Source organism: Leptidea sinapis, chromosome 10 (assembly GCF_905404315.1).
Source record: "Leptidea sinapis chromosome 10, ilLepSina1.1, whole genome shotgun sequence".
NCBI classification, from domain to species: domain Eukaryota; kingdom Metazoa; phylum Arthropoda; class Insecta; order Lepidoptera; family Pieridae; genus Leptidea; species Leptidea sinapis.
Window position 1 is genome coordinate 9,926,438 of NC_066274.1, and position 21,232 is coordinate 9,947,669.

Sequence of the window (21,232 nt, forward strand, 5' to 3'; positions counted from 1 at the left end):
TTGTTTGTAACCGACTCATTTGGGTGAGATTTTGACCCACTTTAACGGCAAGTTTTCGTTCAAACTTTGTAGATTGATCGTGTACCGATGACAATACATTAATTTGATTAATCCACTTTTTCAATTTGCAAAATAAGATTTTTGATAAGACAGATAAGGCTGAAATTGATTCATTTTAAATTTTAACCACTATCTTTTTAACCAAAGTGTGTTTTTTAGTTTTTTCGAAACTACTTTTTTATTCTTATTTCAACATTATTTAAATAATTTATAACCAGACAGTGATTTATTTAATATCCAGTACAAAGTGATACCAAAAACAATGCATAGAAATTTGCACAAATATATCTCCAGAATAAGGGTGATATAATTAATTATTATCACGCGCAGGGGTCTTTAGCCCTGTTCCTCATCATCTGTTCAATGCGCACGCTGCCTGGTATCCTCCGGTCGTCACATGAAGCACACTTCAGGCGCATCTGATTGGTCAGGTTGGAAGCGCGCGCGGCGTTATAGTCGGATGGTCGTGGACGCCAACATAGCTCAGTACTCCCACATTGGCACGTCATTTGACGACAAATCTAAACAATGAGTTACACATTAAAAGCGAATATAACTCAAACAGATTTGGTAACAATTAAAATTGCGTGTACACGTGGAGCGAATGAATGAAGAAATAATGATTTATCAAATATATAAGTGTGTGTAGGCAAGTCGGTCGCGGGAGACCTCGTAGAACATTCGTGGACAAAAACGTCCCCACGTTCTGGAAAAAGGGAAGGTCCGAAGCACCTGGAACTGGCGAGCTTGTATGAAAAGAGTTATGAATGTAGGATGCGCGTGAGGTTTGTAAGGAATAGAAGCATGTTGCATTCTGTTGTCTCTGCATACCACGACGGGAAAAGGCATGAGTGTATGTGTGTTATCTCAAACATACGATCCGTAATAAATAACATTATACTAGTGGTCTCAATAGGCGCTGTCCTATATAAAATAAAATATATTTTATGATTTTGTGTATTCATGTCGAACATCAACAGTATAAAAATGTTGGTAAAATGTTCTACCTATCTATTCTATATGCTTTTCTATATGTTATATCTACCTTAGAGACGTTCTTCGCTCCGACACGCTTTGTTTATACTTTATTTTAAGTCTGTGGTCAAACCTTATCTCCATCTCAATACAGCTTAAAACCACTTAGTCCAAAATGGAACAATAGTTAAAAAATTAAAATGAAACACACAAGACATAATAAAAAAAAACTAGGCACACATCACCCGCAAATATGCAGTAGCTCGGCATATGCTGGCGCCTGGCATACATATGTAGCGCCAATCTTCCGCTTGAGCCATTCTGTGACCTCTAAGCTTCCCACCACATAAACGCTATCTAGTATTCATTTTTTTTTTCATTTATTGTGAATACACTTTAGCCTATGCACCATTTTCATTATATATATATATATGGACATTGTTTTGGGCTCAATCACGCCTTAATGTCACGTCGACGTTTCATGAAACTCAAAACCATTCGACGCGAAATTTATTCTAGAGTTAGACCCTAGGTAGACGAAGTCGCTCACGATGTCAAGGTTTAGCGTTCCCGTTAGTTCAAGGCTGTTGGTACGATCCACTATCATTACTTTAGTTATGATTTATTTTTAGGCCCAACAGCATACTGGGGTTCTCTATCCAGGCCAGGAGGGTCACTATCTCGGTTTTACTTACAACAAGTAGTATGGTGTCATCTACGGAGGTTTGTTAAATTTAGTGGCACCTGTTGTGACCCTCCCAACCATCACATGCCCGCCTGATTACGTACCCCCTTTAGACGTTCATTAACGTCAGTCAGTCAGTCAATTGCAGACAGGATGCATCCCTGTCTTACCCCTTTACCGAAACTAATTTAACAATCTCTACAACTGCCAATTTTTTTTACAGAAAAAACCCTTATATTATGTGCAACATAAGGTGGTAGTATACTTACTGATGCAAGATATTCATCACAGCAACTGTCAGGACAGTCGCAGGTCCAGTTGATGGGAGGCGCGCACGGCACCACGGGCGGAGAGTAGCAGGTCCCGGGGTGGGTGTGACAGGTGGGGCAACAGCATTGCTGACACATTGAGTACACCTGCCGAATATTGTTGTCATATATTATTATGGCGTTGACGTACCCCAAGGAACTAGATACCGAATCGCCTATTAAAAGGTCGTCAAAAAATGTTCAAACGGCGTTTATTACTTACTTATAGAGATACATTAATACATTATTTCAAATTAACACTTTTTCGTGGCAGTAATGTTCTTTATTTTATACGCTTGGTAGAAACTCGGAACCGAACACATCATCATCATCATCAGCCGGAAAACGTCCACTGCTGGACAAAGGCCTCCCCCAAAAATTTCCACAACGATCGGTCCTGCGCTGCCCTCATCCAACGTATTCTGGCGATCTTGACCAGATCGTCGGTCCACCTTGTGGTGGGCATGCCAACACTGCTTCTTCCGGTACGTGGTCGCCATTCGAGGACTTTACTGTCCCACTTATACACACGGCCATCTGCCCGTCGAACTATTTGACATTTCAAATATTTGAGCCTTTGTTACGCTGTATGGCCGCCTTTACACAATGTGTATTGTGGCGGCGTATATCGCGAGTCATGACTTGGAGATCTGTCTATTTAGCTGCCTATACTGGGAAGCATCGTCCGGGGACTGAATGGTCACTTGGCGTCTAACATCCATCAATTTCAGGGTATAGTCTGATATTTTTCCGGTTCTTTTTGAACGGCTGGCCTTGAAGTACTTAGAACCAGCCGTTTGAACTGTTGTCACGAACCTGTTGTTATACTTGTCCGCGTCTACGCAGTCACCGAAGCATTTGATGCGGTTTTGCAATTGGAGTTGAAAGTTTTCGGGATTTTGGATCTGGATGGGTACGGGTCGGAGCATAGACTTCACCAGTCGAGACCGCTTCAGTTTTGGATTGATATTCAATGTGCCTATACTATGCGGTGATCACACCCAGTTTTCACTGAGTTGATCACGGAGACATCATTGAATATATGTCTTTTGGTCGACATAATGAACCTGAATGACCTTCAACGAATGCCGTTGAGTAATTCTGAGTTTTAGGTACGCTACCCTAGTCGACACGCTCCCCACCTTACAGTTACGTTGTTAGTAGTTACGAGGAACCCGACACCACCCTGGGACAGTTGGTCGCCCTCCCGGAAGTAGAACATGTGTCCGGAATTTAGGATGATCGAGTCCTTACCCTGTCTTCGGACCTCAGATAACCCCACGACATCCCATCGTAATCTGCTCACAGCTTCCTCCATTTCCTCCAACTTCTCGTCGGTCTGCAGTGTCTTGACATTATATGTTGCCAGGGCCAATGGTCTTCGTTTGTGGTAGCGCTGCCGCACCCGGGGATTCTTAGCACCCCCTGCCCCGTCGCTTATGTGGCTGCTACCGAGGCCACCACGAGCGAGGCCGCCGGGGATTGGGGGCCGGGGCCTTATTGTGTCTATCATATTATTTTAGGGGTGTTTTTGCCGTAATTGCCACGCTTGGCAGGCAGGTTGGCGATCGCAGTAAGTGGTGGGCTCTTAACGAAGTATGCTTCTGCCCAGCCTCCGTTGTTTGTATCCCTTAGTCGCCTCTTACAACACCCACGGGAGGAGATGCGGTGGTGCTATTCTGCTGCGACACCACACGAACCGAACACATAGTTATTGAAAAGTTGATTATTTAGCAATATGACTAAAAACGTCAAGGTAGTTACAAAATTTTCTTAATTCAAAGGGGCACTTACCTGAAATACGACACTCCATCCTTTTTAAGTTTGGATATGCTGTTATTTGGACACTTTTTCACTGAACACCTTGTCATTGTGTGGCGTTGTATTCAAAGCGCGGTCGAAACACAACTGAAAGAAAGCTCTACCTAATAGACGCATAGGCAGAGTTTTGCTTCAGACTATTTTTTGGGCGTGATTTGTCTAGTAATTTACGTAATTTGTCTAGTAATTTGTCTAGTAATGTATGGTAATACAAGAGAATAAGGTTATTGTATAAAGTTACCACACTTACCAGCCAGATAGCTCTTGCGATCTCATTGCGTACGTGTGGTAGGCAGTTGAGCAACAAACAGTTTTCAAACTTTGACAACTCCGGAATCCCAAGAATCTTTTCTATACCGGAGGGCCCCAACAAAACCTTCGAAAATATGAGTACTTAGAAATTTCATGGGATCATATTCACGTGTCACGTTAATAAAGAGTTCTGCAGAAGATACAGAGCTGTTCGAAATCTAGTGCTCTGTGGAAGGCTAGATGACTTGGTGTTGTGTAGAGACCTCGCCACATTGTGTGTCTTCTAGTGCATTTATCCCGGGGAGTGTTCCGAAAGGTTTATTGAACTGATTCCTGCCGCTGAATACCACCTTCGCACGACATGCCAATTACTACAATATCATCTCCATTATCTGGAGGTGTGGCGTACCTCCACAGTGCGGTTTTCAAAGAACTTACTTCCACGTATGACAAACTGGAATGAGCTTCCTACCTTCTAAAAAAGTGCGTGCTTACAATTTTCTAAAATTCCAGCAACGCTCATATGATTACTCTGTGTTACATCATGTGGCCCGTACGCTTTTCCTTTGTACTCCTCTTCCATAAAAAAATGTCTGTTACCATCGCGTTACAGTTGAAATCGAAGTATGACAAATAAATCATGGGTGCAAAGGCGATTTGCTTGTCAAAATTTATAGTTTATAATTTATGGTTGGTATAAAACGTTTTAGATCACTATCTCAAAATAAATGTGAAACGTAGGATTAATTTATATTTTGAAATGAACTACATATTTTGAGAGAGACACAAATATAGACTAGAATTCATACGACTTATTTAAAAGATTTTCCAGTGGGACGACTTTTAGCACAGGATACATGCGGACAGACACCACAACGGCGCAATCATATTACTGGACAAATAAGACTTAACGTCCTATGTCTAAAGGTCACTACTACTTTACTTTGGTAATTGGTTAATATAACTTAAATAACTTTCTTAGTGATACCACAGACTAGGAATGGAGCGACCGCCCTCAGGCAATTTAATAATAAGTTTTATTGTACGATATAACATATTGAACTTGGGATTATCTGCTGTTGATTGAATTGTCGCTACGTAACATGGAAGAAGTTCTAGAAGTGCTAGTTCTTTAGCACCTACCTATTTTCTTAACATGGATATAATTACCTCACTAGAGAAGAACTGACAGTTGGGTGCGCATATGCTAAGGTTGTCGACGTAGCCACACTGTATCACATTCTTGTGGCCTTGGAGTCCTTTCACCACATTGATGGCTGTTCTCGCGATGGAGAACGCGCCGGCCAAACACGGGGTCGCTGCTTGACATCCCTTTGCAGTGCACACCAATTCATTGCCGCTCATTATACATGACGTAATGCATTCAACCTGCAAATTTTAATACTACTTTTTATTTAAAAACATCCAAGTATTTTATTATCGACTTTTTTTGTATTGAGATTTATGTATATATTATCATTAGAAATTATTTATTATAATATGTGAAGCGCACTGTATCTCCAAAAGTAAATGGGCACCGCTGAAAATCAGTGCTGTTTCATAGCCACGGCGGTGTCACAGATAATCCTGTAGGCCTACTCTTATTCAACGAAAAACGAAGATTCGATTGAAGTTTCGGGTATTTCCTACTACGGTTACATTCGTTTCGATGTTTCGTCCCAAACACCATTGTTTGACATTTCGAATTTCTAAACCTACTCTAATTCATTTACGTTGCGAACGAAAATTCAAATATGACAGCTATTTGTTCGGAATTTTAACGTCAAGATGACGAAACCAAAGGTGTTATGATTTTCATTTCTGTGGATTTTGTTGCAAATTTGGCTTCAAGAATGCTTTTAATTGAGGCTGTTGTACTTGAAGAACATTAAGCACGTAGAAGGAACCGCTTCGCAAACAGTTCAATATTAGTGAAATTCCCGACTTAGAGTGTGTAGGAAACTGAATTAAATTATAGCCTGCTGTGTTTTACATAAGTTATGTTTAAGGGGTGGTATTGATATTTCCGATTTCCGTACAATCTGAAAGAAGCAGGCAAATTCCTTCTATAGCAGCTGCTTCTTCACCTCAAGCTCTACAGGCAGGTCGAAGGGCGTGAGTATCTGTAAGTAAGCGTATCTGTAAGAAAGGATGAAGGTAGAACCTTATCTTACTTATTCCTTTCTAACAGTAGTGGTATTCCTATCTTTAGTGAAATTTAAAATATTTTTATAAATTATGTTTCATTTTTGTTATTAATAAAAGAACATAATTTATTTTTAAGCTATTGCATAGCTTTTATCGCAGGCTTTAAGCGCGGCGACCGAATCAAGAAATTCCGTAACGAAAATAAAACCTAACACCCCCCCAGTGTTCCGTGATCAGCGCCATCTATCGGAAACTGCGATGTTGTATTATACTCGATAGATTCAACGTTCGATTTGGATAAACGAAATAGTTTGTGAAAGTGACTCTAGATGTCGCATAATTGAACACTATTAAGCTATTGCATAGCTTTTATCGCAGGCTTTGAGCGCGGCGACCAAATCAAAAAAATTCCGAAACGAAAATAAAACCTAACACCCCCAGTGTTCCGTGATCAGCGCCATCTATCGGAAACTGTGATGTTGTATTACACTCGATAGACTCAACGTTCGATTTGGACATACGAAATAGATTATGAAAGTGACACTAGAAGCTAACACTATTTATTTTTAAATTCAAATTAGAAAGAGTAAAATTATAATTTTGTGACCATTAAGGGTGTCTGGCAAGGGGCTGCCACGATGGTAAGTGTCTGACAATGAATAACGTGATTTTTAATAATATTCTGAAGGTAATACCGAAAAATCGCACTTTATTCTTTGATGTATTTAGATCGGTATTTTACACACCTTTAGTACCGTTTACCTGACAATGCCACTGCAACCCAAACTTCATAATGGACCATCGTTCTTACCTGTTTTGGGAGCATGCGCTGACAAACTTTCAGTTTTTATAAAATGACGTAGGTCTGGGGTCCACGCGCTACATTTTGGTTATTAAATTTAATTCTTATTTCTAGTTGATTAGTGTTAGTAATTAGTGATCACAGTGTACATACACTTCAAAATATGCAAATAACTGTAGAAAAATCTTTTATTTATAATTATGGCGGAACGAGGACGTTTTGCTGCTAATTGGGACTATTTTGAGCGAAGACACGGTAGACAGTCCTAAGCCTGTTTGAGTGTGAAGTAAAATTCATTGATAGATGTCTGTTTAAATTCAACACATAGACCTAGGACCTCTAGCCAAGCCTAGAGACCAGATCACCCAGTAACTGATTCATAAATACGAAAAACCTATGTAGGTAGATTGTTTATTAATGTAATTAATAATAACTAACTGCTACAAGAATCCACAACAAAATATGGGACCACCATTGACGCGGTATTTCTCAGTCTGTCTCAGGCAAGTCTCAAACTTATGTTTCTTATTTCAGTTACCATAAACCTATAGTTTCAATTATAAAAGTTCCTGAATAACCTACATGAATTGTATGATAATAAAATATTTTAAACAATATTAAGTAACTTCTCATTTATTCAAAAAAAAACAAACTCTCAAAGAGTGAAGTTGATATAAAATGCTGTGCAATAGCTTTACCGCGGCAGTCCCCGAGTGCCACACGTCTGTTTATTTTATTTTATTACAACAAAAAACTTACTAACAGCTAACTAAGAGTAGGTACACAGACATATAAATTAAAAGATAGCTTCATCATCGTATGAGCATGTGTATTTGAAAAGATGTACCTATAAAAGGATGGTTACATATAGAGGCAATATTTTTAATTAAAAAAACAAATAAGTATATAACTGATGTTTACTTGGAACTTTCTGATTGAAAGAGTAGGTATCGGAATTGCAAGGTGTGTTAAAAAGCACTTTAAAAGATAGCATAGTTTAATTGAGAACTCTTTTTAGAAAACTTTTTAAAAAAATTCAAAGAAAAAAAAATCTGAAGTACTAATTTGACATGTTAACATCGCGTTTATAATACAGATATTTGTGGTTGTCATTAGTTACTACCCATAGTTGGTATCAAATAGTACTCTTCAAAATTAATCGGATACAAATAACATTCATTTCAATCGTTCACCATTCGTTCACGAATATTGTCTATAGTTCCGAAGTTCGTTGATGTGTCCGAAAACAAAATAGAGAAGGGTCACTATCGAAACTTCGTTTAAATTTCGTTAGCTTACGAACTTTCGTTTCGGAGGAAGAGAGTAGACCCCCTGAGTCGGTGACCCATTTTCCTGCACTGCACAGGAACTCTCCAATATTAAATCAATTACTATTTAAATACCATCTTTTTTGGATTGTTTTATACTTTTATCCTGTGTGAGTGTTTTGTGAAATAAATGTTTTTCTTTCTTTCAAATTTAAAGTTATTAATTAAATAAATAATAAATAAATAAATTAAAAAAAATCGAAGCTTGACGTGAATGTTGAGAGATACAAACATTTAAAAAAATATGTAAAACAAGCTTTAGAAAGAGAAAAACAAACGCTAATTCCCGCAAACCTAAGAAAATGTGGAAACGTATAAAGGAGAGATTAAAACCTAAACATGACACTTTACTACCCTCTCACCTCAACAATCCCGAAGACATAAATACCCATTTTCTTAACATTCCAGGTACTAACAAAATAACGCTTGCAACCCGAACATATTTTGAGTCACATCGTCATGGCACAGCGGTCTTTAAATTTGAACACGTGGATGAAAACATGGTTTTAACAGCAATCAAAGAAATAAAATCACAGGCTGTTGGATTGGATGATGTGTCTCTTGATATGCTACTCCTTACCTTGTCACATACTCTGCCCATATTCAAATTCAAATTCAAATTCAAATATTTTTATTCAAAATAGGATGTGAAATCACTTATTGAAAGCCACAAAAAACTACCACCCATTCCAAAGTGAATGCCTCAGGCCTGAGAAGAATGGGCGCAACAAACTCAGCGGGCTTTATTTTCATCAAAAATATTTTTTACAATTAAAGTAACATTTACAAAGTAACATTGTACAATTAAACTTATTATTTAATAGCCTGAGGGCGGTCGCTCCATTCCCAATCTGTGGTATCATTAAGAAAGTCATTTATATTATAGTAACCTTTACCACACAAACGTTTTTTAACAATTCTTTTGAATAACGTAATACTTTTGTTTTGAACATTTTCTGGGATCTTGTTGTAAAAGCATATACATCGCCCCACAAAAGACTTACTAACTCGAATTAGCCGAGTAGTAGGCATCATCAGTTTATGTCTGTTCCTGGTGTTAACATTATGGTTATGACAGTTTCTGGCAAATTCACTTATGTGCCTATGAACATACATTACATTATCAAGAATATATTGAGAAGCAACAGTCAAGATGTTAATTTCTTTGAATTTTGCTCTCAATGATTGTCTAGCACCTAGGTTATAAATAGCGCGAATAGCCCTCTTCTGCAGCACAAATATTGTATTAATATCGGCAGCGTTGCCCCATAGCAATATACCATAGGACATAATACAATGGAAATAACTAAAGTATACTAGTCGCGCATATTAACACCTCGTTTCAGTCTAGCACCTTTCCTGATCTCTGGCGCCAGCACTAGTACGACCTTTATCTAAAAAAGATAACCCTGAACTGTACACAGACCTCCGCCCAATTAGCATACTTCCTTGCGCATCCAAAATTATTGAAAAAATTGTACACAAACAATTAATGCGTTTTTTGGAAACGAATAATATATTACCGGACCACCAATCAGGTTTCAGGAAAGAAAGAGGTACTACCACTGCTTTACTGGATGTAGTTGACAACATCTTGGATGCTCAGGAGGAAGGTAAGGCCACAATGCTAGTACTGCTTGATTATTCCCGGGCATTTGATACTGTTGATAACTCATTATTAATTTCCAAGTTGGTGTACTACGGATTGAGCCCGGAGGCTGTACAATGGTTCAATAGCTATCTAAATAACAGAACCCAAACAGTTGCAGTCAAAGATGATACCGGCAGTTACAAACTATCTGGCTGTACTAGGAGTCAACAGAGGAATTCAACAGGGATCAATTTTAGGACCCCTGCTCTTTAATTTATACAGTGCAGATGTAATCTACTCCATAAAAAATACAAAGTATCATATCTACGCTGACAATATTCAATTGTATATCTCCTTTAATCCCAAGGATACATTACATGCCACAAAATTGTTAAATTCCGATCTTAATTAAATTTGCAGTTGGTCAGATCGTAACTCTTTAATTCTTAATCCCTCAAAAATAAAATTTATAATTCTTGGCACCCCTGTGTCTGTGAAAATGACTGAGCAGTATAATCTGAAGGTTACGATGAACAACACGGACATTGAGCGGGTCCACGAGGCGCGCAACTTAGATTTAATAATTGACGAAAACATGCGCTTCGAAAAATATATAAGCCAAGTGTTATCCAATTGTTTTATAGACTTAAAGTTATATACAAAATTCAAAAATATCTAAATACAGAACTTCGAGTCAGATTATGTGAAGCACTTGTACTTTCAAAGCTCAATTACTGTGACGTGGTGTATGGTCCTAGGTTACTGTATAAAACAAAATGTTCCATCCAACGAATGCAAAATGCGTGCGCCCGATTCTGCTGGAACATTCCGCCCAGGCAACACATTAGTCCATACTTAAAACAGGCCAATATACTTAATATGGAAGGTCGGAGGTGTCTGCATTTAGCAACGTTGCTTTTCGGTATCATACAAACTAAAACACCTCTTTACTTGTATAATAAACTTGAATGGCTAGGGCAACGCAGTGCTAATAATATAAAAACCAGATCTGCCTCGCAGATATTAGTAGTGCCCCGGCATCATTCAACAGCGTTCAGGGGCAGTTTTCGTTACAGCGCTACTAAGTGCTAGAATAATTTACCGCCACCAATTAGACTATTAAAAAATGTTCAAAATTTTAGATCGAAATATAAAAAAACTATTTTAGAATATATCTCATTTATAATATATCTAATATATATATATATATATATATATATATATATATATATATATCTCATTTATATTTATATATCTCATTTATAGTAAGTACCTAATGCCACCTTTATTATATTTTATACAGTTACGTACAGATTATACTATGATTTAATATTTATTATTATTACAATTATTTATTTATTTTTATTTTATTACACTATAAATTAAGAAACACGAAAAATAATACATAATATTTAGTTAATCCCTTTGATACCTACCTTCACAAATTAATAACAATGGGATGACTAATGCAACTGTCTACTCCAAATGTCACAAGGGGCTGCTGAAAACCAGTGTTGTGTTGGTGTCTTCTGCACTGACCAACAATATACTGAGACAGCTCCTTTTAGCAGGGAATCACGCTCACACTGTTATTTTTATTATTTTATTAATAATCTTTATAATATTGTTACGGTATTTAATTTAGTATTTTAAGATTTTAATTAATATTGTAAATTGTTGTGTTTTTGTGTGAGTGTTTTTTGTATGCTAATAAAGTGTTTCTATTCTATTCTATTCTAATTGATAGCGTTGAATTTGTGTATATTACCTAACTGTTAAATTCTGTTCACCATTAAAAAAAATATTTTTGCTTAAACCCCTTTTTTATTTAAAAAAGTCTTCTTTGTGCGTTGAAAATTCCATAAAGATCAGCTAGTATTACGATTAGTCTGAATAATCAAACGAATGGACAGACCGCTAAATTTGAAAAAAGGAAACTGTTTGATGGTATTATAATTCCCACTATGTTTTTAGACATTCATATACATTTACCGAATGGATGGTTATTAAATTCTAAAAACATATAATTTAATTTGTAAGTATGTCTAGATTCTAAATTTGTACAGTCAAAATCAAGAGTAGTAAACCCTGGTCAGTTTATCATTAATTTTAATGATATGATATTGTAATAAAATCGCTTCTTTGACCTCGCATAAACTTAGGCCCCACTTTATTGCGCCAAAATAATTTGATGAAATTCGTGATCAGTGCGGCGTATGAAGTGCGTGGATGTAAATCTTATATTGATGACTCCAGGACCCACCGCTAGATTCTGCAGGTACGTGTTTTTTTTTTTTGTTAAAACTAATTTTAAATAAATGTTTAGGGAGTAGATGTGCAATGTATTAGTGATAGGTTGCCTGTAAAAATGGGCCGCAAGTACCTGTAATCCTTTCCCTACCATTCTTGAAAAACCCAAAAATTCTGAGCGGCACTACAGTTGCGCTCGTCACCTTGAGACGTAAGATGTTAAGTCTCATTTGCCCAGTAATTTAACTAGCTACGGCGTGCTTCAGACCAAAACACAGTAATGTTTACAAAAATGTTATTTAATGTTTATTTTTTGTTTTTTATAAAGATAATATCGTAATAGTTGACTCTCTCCTCATTGGCAGCATATTACTTTAAATAACATTACCTGTTCTTGACTCATCATGCAAGGATGCACGGCCGCCGACAGCACAGGAACCATCGTTGTGGCAGTGGCACCTCCAATGACGGGCACCCTCACTGACTCGGGTGGAACTCTTAAGAAGTCAGCTAGCACTGTGTTAGCTCGCACGCAGTTCAGTTCAACGCAGCCCATCAACCGCTTTGCGCTATAGACGCCGCGAACTCTTTGTATCTCACCCACTAGTGGCACCAAGCTTTCAATTGGTTCTGTTGCTACTATTGTGAATGTCTGCAAACAATAAGCCACTAGAAGATTCCGCAGACGTTATCCTAAATCCTAGTCTACATACAAAGAACAACTAAGTACTACTAAGCAATTCCTCTTTCGTTCATAAGCTTTCTTTCGTTGTTGTTCGTTATACAGCGTGGCACTACAATGGAGACATTAATTATAAACACACGAGTTGCGGTTAACGTAATCATAAAAAAATATTTTTACTATTTTACTATTTATTTAAGACAACAAAAGGTCCATATATAAATGTTAGTGAAATAGTCTTAACCTATGTTAGGAAATATAATAATAAATTACATATATGTTAGTAACAAGCTTATTCTATATTAGTCGATATAATTAATAAACTTACAAACTAACCCAGACATCCAGTGCACTTTGAATGCGCTGTCCTGTCTGTCGGCTATCACCTTCAAAATAATATTGGGACTCCTCTACAACCTATTTTTGACGGAGGCGATTCTTTTCCGTATGATTGCGGAAAAACCATCGACACGGTTCTCCACAAACATACCGGACACGCTACAATACTGAGGCAGTCCCAACATTATCCTGAAGATGTTATTATATTGGACACGGAGAGTATTCATAGATTTTTGGGTATAGTCAACCCACAGACTGCACGTGTAAAAGCTCTGACAGAACGTGATCTTTACATCTTTTGTGCAACGTGCAAATCTGCGAGCCAACATATTCCCTCTAACCGCCAACGCTCTCCGCTCCCTATCAATGTCACAATTATCCTTCATGTCTGCTGTAACCACATGACCCAGGTATGTGAACTTGTGCACCCTCACCAGCTCTGCACCGTACAACCTCACTGGAGGTACATAGCTCGGAGAAATTCCGCCTGCTGCAAAGACCATGAGCATGCTTTTTTTACATTATATTTAAGTCCATGCTTTTCTGCATAGTCTTCACACACACGCAGCAAATCTCCCAGCGCGCAGACCGGCTCAGCAGCACCATATCATCCGCGTAACTGATGTTATTAATCATTTGATTATCAATCGAACATCCCGCATGCATGCTGCTGAGCCCCTCGATCAGCTCGTTCACGTAGAGGCTGAAAAGCTTCGGTGAGCTCCGCCCACCTTGCCTGACTCCGCATTCCAGCCTATACGTGTCCGAGTATACCCCCGCCCACTTTATCTGGTTATCCGGATTTGTATACCTGTGCCTGAATATTTCTATGAGTTCCTGAGGCAAGCCAGTGCGTCTAAGCTTGTCCCAGAGTATCGGGTATGAAACCAGATCAAAGGCCTTTGACAGATCCAAGAAGCAGGCGTACACAGGTGTTTTCCTGCTTGTATAGTACTTGACGGTCTCCTTTAATGTTAACACTGCACTCTCGGTAGACAGTCCCGCTCTAAACCCAAACTGTGCATCATGTAGATCTAGGTATTGATCTAATTGTCTATCCAGGAGGCCGTCAAGTACCTTTGCTGTTATGGTAGCTAACGAAATCGGCCTATAGTTTTTGACATCTGTAACGTCTCCCGTTCTGTCTTTCACAACTGGCACCACCACATTCCTCATCAATTCATCTGGTAAGTATGAATGGACCATGCATATGTTATACAGCAGACATAAAACTCTAGGCAAGTGCTCACCTGCATACTGAAGATGCTCAACGCTCAACCCATCACGTCCTGGCGATTTTAACTTAACGATCTTTTTGACCTTTTCAGTTTTAAAAAAGGCCAAGGTGTGATTATGTCCAGCATCGAGTCCCTCCACTGTATGCTCACTTACATAATCGTTCGTCACAGGCAGCGATTGTACCCTAAAATGATTCATAAACAAATTGGCTATGTCCTTGGTGTCACTAACGCCATTGACACACACAGGCAGGTTGTGCTTAGGTGTTAAGCTTCTGGTGCACTTCCAAAATTCTTTAAACTTTTTATTTTTATGTTTTTTAACAATTATATCCATTTTAATTTCATCTTGGTGTTTAATACACCATTTTAATTTAGATTTAAATATTTTCCTGCTTTTGACCATAGAATCATAATATTGACCGACGATGGGCTTGCCAAAATAGACCCAAAGTTGAAAACAACGCTTAGCCTCCCTGTGCGCCTCGCCAACGTGTCGATTCCAACCACCTGTCACTATTTATTTTTATTTTTACATTTTCTTTCCATATGAGTAGCAATCGCAGCCTGTGACAATGTGTTTACTATTCTTAGGTACATATGGTCAATAAGTAGCCTATGATCAACACACTGACAAATCTTATTAGCATATTCTATCACTTCACGAGGTAAATCTATATCACGTAACTCATCATTACAAATTTGAGTGTACTTCTCTACTTGAGTTAAGTCCCTACACCCCCATATAACCTTATTCATCTCTTTTTCTCCACGCGATGTCAGCATTGAGTATCGATTAGTACCAAAATTACAATTAATAACAAGTGGAAAATGGTCAGAGGAGTACACACCATATTCCACATAAATGTCCAGAATAGTTTTACTAGCCGCACCTGTAACTAAACAATGGTCTAACCACCGCCTACAGTTGTAATGAGCTTCACTTATGAACGTAAATGTTTCTGAGTTAATACCTAGCAGCTCAACATCCGCACATATCAATCTTTGCTCAGCACAAAACGATAAAAGTTCTTTACCAAAACCACCAGTCGGGTGGGCATTAAAGTCTCCAAGTACAAAAGCATGTTCCGCGCCTTCATTTTCAATAATAGCACTTAACTCACCCAAACACTCAGTAAATATAACTAAGTTATCCAAACAATCCGTAGGCATGTATACACTGCACAATACATAGTCGCAACCATTCTTTGATATTTTTATCGCAGCTATACGATCATTATTAGATTCAATAATACACACGTTATCGAACACTGATTTACGCCACAGAACCGCAACGCCACCATGCGGCCGGCCGCGTAGTACACCCGATGTGATATCTACAGCTGATTTTCCGTGATACTCGAAGTCGTTATGTATCTGACCCAAGAAAGAGATATCGAAGGGCATCAACCAAGTCTCCTGCAGTGCTATAATATCCACCTCATGGCAGAGTTGTCTTATTTCATGGACAGAAGTCTTGACATTTTTACAATTATAACTAATAATCTTATTTACGTAGTTCGTACTAGCCATTTAACTTTGTAAAGGAACCGTTTTCGCAGCTGTACTGCGTCTAAAATATATAAAATTACGGAATGAAATCCCCTCCGGCCATAATGAATCATTTAGGTACATATTCCGTTTGCATTTAGACACCCATAATTTATATGAATTATAGCCTTTATCCATCTTCATATCTATTTTTTGTAATTGAACTAATTCCTGCGTATTTGTGTATATGTAGTCTATAATATCTTTTTCAGTGGTATCTTTATGCACATTCGATATAAACAGTGGTACCTTAGTCTCAGCTGCCCTAAACTTGCAATGCTGCTCACTAGGGGCCTTTCCAGTCTTACCTTCAAAGCGGTTCCTATACCTTCGTCGTCTCACTTCCGTCCACTCCTCCGACGGCTCCCTCTGTTTCCAGTCTCCCCCCTTGCGAACCACGTCAGCCATAGTAGCCTCGAGACACACGGGACTTCGTTTCGGGACTGGCCGAAAAGGCTGAGGGTCAGTTGGGGCATCCTCACGCGTCAATTGTGATGAAATCGTGGCACTGCCGTCCTCTCGCTGTGGACGAGTAGTATTTTTAGTATTCACCACCAGCCCTTCTGGCCCACTATCCCAACATGTGGAGACGTTCGCATTCGATGCTCCTCTTCTTATATTTACATTCTTAAAGCAACTAGCCGGTGGCAGCAGAGGTGACCGGTCACTCGATGATCTCTGACATCTGGGTGACGCCATATCGACGTTTTGCTCCTCAAGCATTTGTTTTGTAACGTAGTTAGATTTGATAAACCTAATCTCCTCCTGCAGAATGATCAGATCCTTTAACACCCGGGTAACATCAATGTGGTCAAATGTAACGGGTGGTAGTTTATGCAGCTCCCGGGCCACGAAAATAGGAAAACTTTCCGCATCCGTCTCCTTAAACAAACAAATAATGTCTTCCAATTCCCTTTGTGCCTTTCCATCCTTCCTTCGCCAGATATTTCGTTTTTTTGTCGTTACTGAGTCATACAACAACACCTTTGCCTTTGATATTTCTTCCTCCGTAAATGCCGTTATGCACAATCGAATCAAACTTTCATTATCCATAACCCGTAGTTTTCCTTGTATATAACATAAAATCTCATTTATTATGACCCGACAGCCACAAGTAATTAAATTTGAAGCCATATTTCAATCCGTTAACTATTCTCACTCACGCTTACTCACTAACTCACGTGTCACATAATGTACTCGCTAACGAGCGCCTACACACAACCGGTTTAGGCCGCGCGCGACGACTGACTGATAATATTAAATATATATATCTAATATAAAAAATTCTCATGTCGCGGTGTTTGTAGTTAAACTCCTTCGAAACGGCTTGACCGATTCTCATGAAATTTTGAGTGCATATTGGGTAGGTCTGAGAATCGGACAACATCTATTTTTCATCCCCCTAAATGTTAAGAGTGGTCCACGCAATTTTTTTTTTTAATTTTTTTGACATTTTTTTTTAATTTGTTTAATTATGCGTCAGCATTAAAAAATTCATAGAACTTCAAATTTTATAAAACCCATCTACGATCAACATATACTTTTGTATCGCGTTTTTAATATCGGCAATACAACGTTAGCTTGGTTATATATTTATATATTATAAGCAGACCCCCCGTTATTGTACCGAGTAAGCCTATAAAAAGAGCGCATTCGGACTGGCTCGTTAACTGGCTTGGACGCGCTCGGTGAGGACAGTTCGGATTACTCGGTACACGTGAGCCATTTTCATTTAAATATCTTTAAATTGTACTTGTGAATTACTTGTTGTTGAATACTTTATTAAATAACTACTTGTAATACTAATTGCTCCGTTTGATAATTTGATTATATATAAATTATACTTTGATTCCACAATATAAGGTTTGATTGTTACCATTATTTTTTTTTAAGTTATTTCTATTGTTTGCGCTAAAAATATATATAATTCATCTAAATAAATCAATTTTCCATAATATCATTTCTGAACAACCTGTACAAAATCTTGTAGCCGCGCTCTAGCGTAGGCACTGACACTTACTAAATGTCGTCATCGATTAATATCGAAGATCAAAGGTGGCGTGAGCGCTACATAGCCAGTTACCTACCGGCCATCGTTATATACGCAAATGCATTAGTGAATCGCTAGGCACCGCTCGCTCACCGCACCGCAATCAACTCGATCATCAACCGCATTGATCACAAACCACGTGTTTAAATTCGCGGCATTCCGCATTTACTAGTGATTGTGTGGAATTGTATAGTGAAAGGGAACAGTTCTCAAACAAGCGACGATTGAGACTAATTATTTTGCGATTAAGGTTAGATAGCTCTACTTGTGCGTTATGTAATGACTCTTCATTTAATGTCGCCAAATAGCGCCTCGTTGTAGTGTGATGAGATTAGACATGAGAGATCTGAGGTCAGTATGCTGACAAACATTTTGGGTTTCGGTGTTTTAATATGCGGGAAATCTAAGAAAAAAATTCGACATAAACTTTAAGAATTTCATGAAATTCAATAGCAGCGCCAGCAATCCGGTCTAAATGTGTATCAAAACCATACATAAGTGAGTACCTACTAAAGCAAAAAACCAAAAATTAAAATATATGTACATGTACGTTCCTCCCTGGCACCGCCTACACTTTCACTTACAAACGTTCATAACGCCTACACAAATCAACCTATCCCATCATTGTGTAATAATAATACTTATTATTATTAAGGTCATCATGAAGTTTCAAAAATGACGGATGATGATTTACAGTGCCATGCTATTTTTGCATAGCTAAGCAAAAATAAAAACTATGATAACATTTAAATAAATCTATCTTTATATATGTAAATCTAATCCTCACCTCAGGACACGTATTACAAATTTGAAGGGCAATTTCAGTTATTTCTGGTGAATTTTTTTCAAATGTGTCCATTTCATTTCTTGCCACTATTACAACAACTCTTGCGCCCTGTAAGGTTCGTCAAGAAGTTATTGAATCTAGATTCTTAACATTAACAATCAAATTTTAATTACAGTGTAGTGTATTTTTTAAAGAGACAGCAATTTTATATTGATTCATATTTCATTGGAGCTAATAAAAAGTTTTTCGCTTACTCAACCGTTTTACAAATTCATCGAAATAATGGCATGTAGCAAGATTTGTTGCACAGCTATTCAGTTATTTGGTTTGAAATAGAAGCGTTTCTCATTCTAATGACATCTCTATGCTTGCCCTGGGTTTCCCCGGGGCATAAAAAGAATAGGGAAGTCCCAGACCCAAGGGTGTTGTAAGAGGCGGCTAACTTGCTAAGGGCATTTACCAGTGGGAGACTTCTTTGCACAGTATGCCGGCTAGATTATGGTACCACAACAGCGCCTTTTTCTGCCGTGAAACGGTAATGTGTAAGTATTATTGTATTTCGATCTAAAAGGCGCTGTTGATACTGAAATTACTGGGCTTAACATCTTATGTCTCCAGGTGACAAGCGCAATTGTAGTGAAGCTCAGAATCGTTGGGTTTTTCAAGTATCCTATCACTCACTGTATTGTAATGGGCAGGGCATATTAATAACCATCAGCTGAACACGCTGCTCGTCTCGTCCCTTATTGTTAAAAAAACTCTATTATGATGGCATAGTGATTTAACAATGTAAGTGATAACCGCGAAGTCAGTAGTCTGAAACCTCCGTATAAGTTGACAGAGATATGGCTAATAGTGATAATGACGATGAAGGTGACAAATCCTTTATAACGTCCACACTCAAAATGAGTGGTGAGTTTCATGATGGGAAATGGATGTAAGTCACGAGGATCAGAATTTTGGAAAGGCTAATCAGGTCGCGTAATTATTCGAACAGGTTTTCGGGTTACAAATAAGCTCTTCCAGCCTGTTACACCATAATATAACTCAGAAACTCCTCGACGATAAATATTTATGACATTTCGTGCAAGAAGAATATTCCTGCAGATATCCACATTTTCTGAATTCCCAAACCACGTAAGATTTTTGTAAGTTATCGTTATTCTGGAGTTAGCCAACGTATTTAGCATCTCCCAGTTAAAAATAATGCAATAATGCCATTATCAGGATAAATACCTTTAAAGCATCACAGAGCATGTGTCGACCAGAGAATGAAGAGACCTTGCATTTGGTGTCCACATGACTAAGTTCCATACCATAGCCACAAGTTGCACAGATATCATAAAGAGCTATTTCATCCAGTAACGGACATTGCTTTAAAAGTAAGGCTAACGGTTGACCTATAAGATAAAGCATAATATGAATAAAACTTGATACTGTTAATTGAATAGTTCTAATTGCTTTTCCTAGTCATTGTTCTGTTTTTAGTTGCATGTTATTTATGATATAGTTTACCTGTACATCCAGCCGCACCGCATATAGTTACTTTCATTCCACATTTTTCACCACAACTGTAGGGTGATCTGGCGACCCATCGGAAGCCCTCCCGAAATTGTGAATTTGTTTTATATTTATGTCTGAGAAGTGACCCAGTGGTATATGTACCCAAAAAGGAACGCAAAAGATGTTTAATGGACATTTTTTTTATTATTTTTATATTAAAATTTTATATCATGTTTTTAATATTTTGACAAGCATTGCCATTTTCTTTTTTGGCAAAGAGGTTTAAGCAGCTGCTGTAATGATTTAAAACCATTAGACCTTTGCTTTTAGACGTACGAGAATGTATGGCAAAGTAAAAAAAGAATAAATTAGGAGCTTAGTATGTAGCTATTATTCTTCATAATATTTAAAAAATGTATGAAGAAGAAGAAAAGAAAGAAGAAGAAGAGTGCTAGTACTGCTGGTAAACTTTTTTTACAATTCAAAACGAAATACTTATTAAAATATATTTTGTTATGATTTTTTTTAAGTACTTAAGTAATAAATTATAAGTAATGTTATATGATAAAAAATATTATGAACTTATTGAAAATACTTCGACTCTTTGTTGTAAACATTTAAAACGATGTGAATATATATTTTAATATCGTTTCATAAAGCAAAGTAGCGATGGTATCTAACGATAGATAACAATCACAGAACACTTTTGTTTCTCAATAACACTTCATAATATATTATTATTTTCCGATAGTTATGGTGTTTTGAGGATAACATGCTGATGTTAACAAAAGTAATAGCGTAGAACTCTAAATATTTTCATAGAAAATATTCAAAACATTACTGAGGAAGACGTGTGGATATT

The 21,232-nt window shown here is 37.7% G+C and overlaps 1 protein-coding gene across 2 annotated transcripts; it reads right to left on the reverse strand.

Annotated features, from left to right (window-relative positions):
* Positions 1-267: 267 nt before the first annotated feature.
* On the reverse strand, positions 268-20,632 carry LOC126966590 (malate dehydrogenase, mitochondrial-like). Of its 2 annotated transcripts, XM_050810736.1 has the most exons (8): positions 20,383-20,632; positions 20,104-20,267; positions 18,868-18,975; positions 12,609-12,872; positions 5,272-5,490; positions 4,100-4,225; positions 1,990-2,136; positions 268-581 (listed from the first exon to the last, which is right to left on the reverse strand). In XM_050810736.1, exons 1-8 carry the CDS (start codon positions 20,564-20,566, stop codon positions 381-383), a joined length of 1,413 nt encoding a protein of 470 aa, XP_050666693.1. In that variant the 5' UTR covers positions 20,567-20,632; the 3' UTR covers positions 268-380. The 2 variants fall into 2 exon arrangements, with proteins under 2 accessions (XP_050666693.1, XP_050666695.1); XM_050810738.1 differs by lacking the exon at positions 18,868-18,975.
* Positions 20,633-21,232: the final 600 nt, after the last annotated feature.